This window comes from Penaeus chinensis, chromosome 21 (genome assembly GCF_019202785.1).
Source record: "Penaeus chinensis breed Huanghai No. 1 chromosome 21, ASM1920278v2, whole genome shotgun sequence".
Classification (NCBI taxonomy): domain Eukaryota; kingdom Metazoa; phylum Arthropoda; class Malacostraca; order Decapoda; family Penaeidae; genus Penaeus; species Penaeus chinensis.
Genome location: NC_061839.1, coordinates 25,975,089 through 25,981,380, shown reverse-complemented (window position 1 = coordinate 25,981,380; position 6,292 = coordinate 25,975,089). Strand labels below are relative to the sequence as shown.

Sequence of the window (6,292 nt, the reverse complement as noted above, 5' to 3'; positions counted from 1 at the left end):
TTTGCTCCTATAACCAGGCAGCACAGCATAGTATGTGAAGACATTGTGATTTGGGCACTTAATTTTGCAAGGATGAGTAAATTCTATTTAAAAGATTTTTTGGCTGGGTTACATCTGGAACAATGAGATCAAGGAATATGTCATAATATTGAAATTAGTCCACTTTAAAAATTCATAATTTGAACTCTATGGGACTTTGGCTAACATAACACTTAGTACCAAGAACAGCCCAAAAAATGAAGGAGCTAAAAAAGGTGATAAAAAGCATGCTACTGCACTAGACCCTCACATACACTATTAGTGGAATCATTCTGTGGCTTTATGGAATAAATGTTGGACTCTTTCTAACTCATGGAAAAAATAGTCCATTACTTCTTCCTTCATCAAAACAAAAAATATATATATATAAACGTACAAAAACATTTCTTAAAAATATGAGGCCAACCAACGTCCTTTCACTTCCTTACCTCAATATACATGTTGCCGTGGACTTCAGACATTGCTGTCTTGGGAAGGCCAGAGCGGAGGTGGAGGCCATCACAGTTTTGGGAAACTACATGTCTCACAATGTTTTGGTGATAAAGTGCAGAAAGTGCCATGTGTGTTAGAGTAGGCTCAGCTGCAGAGAGGTCATGGTGCCTGGAGAAAAAGGTTTTCTATACTAGAAATATCAATAATAAAATGGACATGAGCTTACATCTCCTTGGACTCCAGAAGCCAAATAAAAGCAACTTTAATATTAGTAAATAAAGGTAATTCTCATTCACTAACAACCTTATTTACAAATATAATTTGAAGAAAATAACTGTTCTCTATAAATCAGGGGATTAACTTGAATAAAATCTAAAATCTGTACATAATAAAGGACTTACCCAATGTCTAACCCCTTTTGCAGCATTGTCCAAATTCCATTTGGGCCTCTGTAGTCTGGTATAGAAGCAGCAGTTGAGATGCCAGCCCCAGTGTACACAACCAGGAATTCAGCATCATGGATAGCCTGAAAGCAGAAACAAGTAGGAATCCCACTACACTATCATCTGCAATAAGTCTATCAGAAGTAGATAATTCAAAAGGCATCTAATTTTGAATCAGTATTCCCTATTTTTGTGGTTTCACTTGATATCTATGTTCCATCAATTCTGCCTTTTCTAATAAAAGAAAAAGTTACATTCATACCTGTGCAAGTTGTTCGCACTTGGCTTCCAACAACTCTGGTGAATCTTCCTGTTCTGTTTTCCGAGATTGCCAAACTGCCCGTCTCTCTCGCCTGAATGTATAAAAAGCAGACATCAATAAAATATGATATAAGTCTTTAACCCATTGATGCTGGGAGTGCATGTATACATACAATGGTCACTGTGGTTTTATTTTGTTTACTCTTGATGGCTCCAGAAGTGCTCAGTCGCTAAGAAATGAACTATCTGGTCTACTTGATCTTACCATTTACCCCAATTTGTTTTTTTTGGGAAAGGAATGTTTTCATTTTACTATTATTGTTAATAAGGTCATAAAAATAATAATGATAATGATAATAAAAATGAAAGTAATCCCTCAGGACTTGTTTCTTCCAATTACAGCTAATCACGCAATGCATGCCGAGTCCTATTCGCCATGATTGTGGAAGCCCTGTCAAAATCTGGCAGGATTATAAATGATATAGTTTCCACTAAAATAACTGGGACTGTTTGGCAATTTCATACAGCCACAATATTGGCTCCATAACCCTACTCCCCTTCTAGGCCCTCCTCTGCCTCAGCTTCTTCTATCTTCCTGTGAGAGAAATGTATTCAGTATAAAGTAGTAATTCTGGTACTGCTCATTATACTTGTTCCAGCCAAACCCTACATCTTTTCCTCTTCCCATATTCCACCTCCACATCCCATACTATTACATATCACAGAGCTACCTCCTGATATTTAATCCTTTCTTTAGATGTCTAACTACTTATAGATATATCAAAACACCTATTTTATTTTATCAAGTTATTCTACACATTTTTTATTTATATATATTTCTATTGACATTTTTCAACTTTATGCTCTACTGACACTATGTATATTAGAGATGTAACAATGAAATATACATTCACTAGATTGTGAAAATGAGCTTTAAAAAGCCTGCAACCAAAAATGTGGCTTAGTGACACTTGAAAGATCATGCCTTTTCTGCAGCTGGTGGGATACACAAGCTAGAGAGTTTGTGGTTCTATGGGATAAATAACAGCCATTATGTCAACAGAAAAAAAAAAAAAACTTTTTCCTAGAAATGTAAGGAAAAGAGTAAACAGGTGAGAATAGATAGGCCTTGTATATGATCCTTTGGTGACTAAGCATTTATGAAGAGCTTAAGTCATCAAGTCAAAAAAATTATTAAACATCACAGTGGATAGTGATTCTACCCATTGCACATGTGTTAATACAAAACACATAGAAAGTAATGATAAATCACAATTCTTTAGAATGACCTACACTTTTCATTCTTTTTCAACAAAAGATGATTGGATTATACTGACATTACAAAAGAAGTAGAATCTAGGAGAGGAGCTTAAAGCTGTGACCTAATTCCCTGATTAGGTCTTCATGTCATAGTTCTCTTCCCAGCATCATTCACAGTGAGAGCTTTATAGTCAATGCTTTCCAAGTCTCCATTCTTCAGGTATCAATAGAAAGAATGCAACACTCAAAATTACCTCCAAGCTCTAAACAGAAACTTGTGTTTATATCAAATGCATATCACAGTAAAATAAATGGATCTCCAGGTCACTCACTAAGGTTATAATTAATCCATTAATACTGGGAGTGTATTTGCCCTGTGTACTATGGTTTTGTTTTATTATTCCTCCATACAGATAGATGGCCGCAGAAGCACTTAGCTATCAAAGAATCAATTAGCAGGCCTACTTCACCTCACCTCTATTCTCAATACTTGAAATTTCATGAAGAGAAGTCTTTACTTACTATCATATTGTTTATGATAATGATAATGATAATGATAATGATAATGATAATGATAATAATCACAATGATAATGATAATAATAATAACAGAAATAAGACTAAAAAAAACTTAATCCTCATAATTCAATAGGGTAAATAGGTATGATCAGGTAAGCTTACTAATTGACTCCTTACTCATAAAGTGTTGTGCTTGTGAAGTCATCTACTTATAAACATAATTAAAGAAAACAAAGACTAAGTGAACATTGTATGTACCTGCTGCTAATGCATGAACTGATGTCCTACAGATGACATAAGGAGGTTGCAATGAAATAAGGTAATATATTCTTGTGTAACATTATCTACTGGTATTATGCAAATTGTGTAAAATTAGTGATACTTAACAAAAATGATTGGTGAAATTGGAGACTATGGAAACCCTTTTTCATGTTCAGAGGTTCAAGAAAATTGAACACTAGAGAACTGTGCAAGAAATATAACACATAGTGATATTAATATACGTCAGTGTCATTCTAAAAGACTCCAACTTATATCACCCATATGGATATGATGTGGAACTGTATATATAAATATATACAAGCCTAAGCCAATTTTGACTACTAACAAAAACATAAAATATATGAAACGAGGCATCAATACCTCAGCTAATAAATTGCGAATTTTACTTACCTTTTATAAAACTGTTCAACTAATTCAGAATTCTCTTCAAGAATTCGTCTCTCTTCTGGAGTGAGACTGTCATGTTTTTTTCTCAATATGGATGATACCTGGAAATGAAATATGGATGAACTTATACAGTTACTATTCAAAAGTTTCCATATATTTCCTTAAATACCAAGCCTGATTTTCAGTGATTCCAGGGAGGGGATGTCATTATGCAAAATCTATAATGGTGCACAAATACTGTTTGAATTTTAAAATAAATAACATGATTCTAAAATTATTCTCGTTATTGCCATATCATGATAATAATGAAAATCATATTGCATACATATTGCTAATATCATTACTGATATTGCTATCAACAACATCATTATTACCACTGTAACATCATTATCATTGTCATCATTACCATTATAGTAGTAGGAACAATATAAGCAGTATAATCATTACAATCAGGTAATTAATAGGTCTGAATTAACAAGAATCTTTTGTAACAAATACAGGAATGTGAGGTAATCCTATCTGATTCTCTCTTTTAAACATGATATCTAAATGAGATCTTTAAAACATTTTTCTAAATTATCAATATTGAATCAATTATACAACTTTTCTTTAGCAAATCAATAATGGAAATGAAATCAGAAATATTGTTGACATTTCACATATTTAGATATTGTGGTAATTATGACAATTACATATGAAGGAAGTGAATGACAAGAGTAATTTGAAGTGAAATATGAATTTCATTGTCTATAATAACTTTCAAAAACTCGTTGTCTCAGAAATATAAAAAACTTTCGACTAGGATCATTACGTGTAATGTGTACCAAACAGGCCTAACACATATTACAGCATATTCACTCTTTGATCACACTTGCCTTCACTGAAAGCACTGTTTTTAAGCATCAAAAATATTTATCACTGTAAAAATGTGCAATCAGACACGACAAAAATTAAAAATTTCCACCAGAAGAAATGGGTTTAGAAAATACAGGCCTCATTTACGAGCCCATTAACACCCCCTTCGCACACGCCACGCCAACTTTTACATTCTTCCCGTAACTCCTGCAGGCCTCCTTGACCAGAAAAAGCCCCCCGAAACCACTCGAGCATCCAAGGGCGTCCCCGCAAATCCTCCATCCCTCAGAGAGTCCTAACAAAGCCCGTGGGCGTCTGACACCTGGCTGGCTGGCACCCTCTCCATCCAGGCCGTCGCCAGGACTCTTAGGCCGATTGAAGCCCCCACACCCCACCAGCGCCCCGGAAAATGCGACCGGTTCTTCCATGAACACCTACTCTCTTCAACCGAGTGGCATTTTTCTTGCTGATATTGAGCGACGCAGTGGTAGCAGCCTTTCTCCTGGCAGGTTCGGCCGGCGCAGCGATCTCCCCTTCCTCCATCGCGGTGTTTACAAACATTGACGATCGGCGAGGAGTCAACGGACCCTCCACAGAAAACGGGGATTTCTGAATGGACGGCGCGAGGGTCGAGGGGGGGACTGTGCTAGAAGGGATGGACTCTGCAGTGACTCACTTCTGGTATGGAAATTGGTGTTAAGTGAGGGCCCTGTGGAAACTGGTGTTAAATGATGGCCTTGTGGGAACTGGTGTTAAATGAGGGCCCGGTGAGATATATGTTGTTGGGACTGTAGTAGAAGGGATGGACTCTGCAGTGACTCGCTTCTTTTATGGAAACTGGTGTTAGATGAGGGGCCTGTGCGAAATATGTTGCTGGGTAACTATCCGTATATACTAGAAGCTAGGGCCGAGGGAAGAGCACGGTGGAAGTGATGGGAATAACCGTCCACTTGCTAATTATATGGAAACTTTGACAGAAAACTACGGGAGGACATTGGTTATCTGTAAAAGTGGGGATATCTGCCGTGGCTTGCTATTTGTGTGGAAACTTTGGTATAGACTGTGGGGGCCTGTTAGTTGTCGCTATATGGGATATGAAAATTGTTATAAAAGGAGGCTGCTGACTGCTTATTTGCGGGCATTCTGACAGAAATATTGGTTGCCATGTAAAAAAAAAAATAATCGGAATAATGTTAAAAATCTTTTTCCGTTATGTGGAAGTGACTGTGCACTCCGACAGAGAGAGACAGGACCCGCACCTTGTATTTTGGAAAATTTCACTAAGGGCGTTGCGATTTTTGAGAATTACCATCCTTTGTGGATCCTCGTGGAATGAGATACCTCTGGTAGTAATGTAGGAGTGAGTGAATAATGATATTAACAGCTACAATAATAAGAATGATAATAATGATAATAATAATAGCAGTAACAGTAATGTAAATAATGATAATGATAATACTAATAAAAACAACAATAATGATAATGATAATATTAACAATCATGAGAATGTTAATTATAGTAATACTAATGATGATGAAGATGATAACAGCAACATTAATAATAATAATAATAATAATAATAATGACGATGATAATAATAATGATAGTAATGGTAATAATTATAATAATAATAATAATAATAATAATCATAATAATTATAATAATAATAATAATAATAATAATAATAATAATAATAATAATGATAATAATAATAATAATAATAATAATAATAGTAATGGTAATAATAATATTGATGATGATGATGATGATGATAATGATAATGATGATGACGATGACGATGACGATGGCGATGACG

General features: G+C 35.2%; 1 protein-coding gene across 1 annotated transcript in view; it reads right to left on the bottom strand.

The window, feature by feature from the left end:
- The window catches only part of LOC125036455, a 12,542-nt gene extending 6,753 nt beyond the window's left edge, over positions 1-5,789 (bottom strand). Inside the window, exons 1-7 of the mRNA XM_047629048.1 lie at positions 5,737-5,789; positions 5,463-5,537; positions 4,916-5,123; positions 3,626-3,723; positions 1,177-1,267; positions 873-997; positions 468-639 (exon numbers count right to left, since the gene is read on the bottom strand). Coding sequence (XP_047485004.1) covers positions 468-639; positions 873-997; positions 1,177-1,267; positions 3,626-3,723; positions 4,916-5,123; positions 5,463-5,537; positions 5,737-5,789 — 822 coding nt within the window. The remainder of the gene's footprint in view (positions 1-467; positions 640-872; positions 998-1,176; positions 1,268-3,625; positions 3,724-4,915; positions 5,124-5,462; positions 5,538-5,736) is intronic.
- Positions 5,790-6,292: the final 503 nt, after the last annotated feature.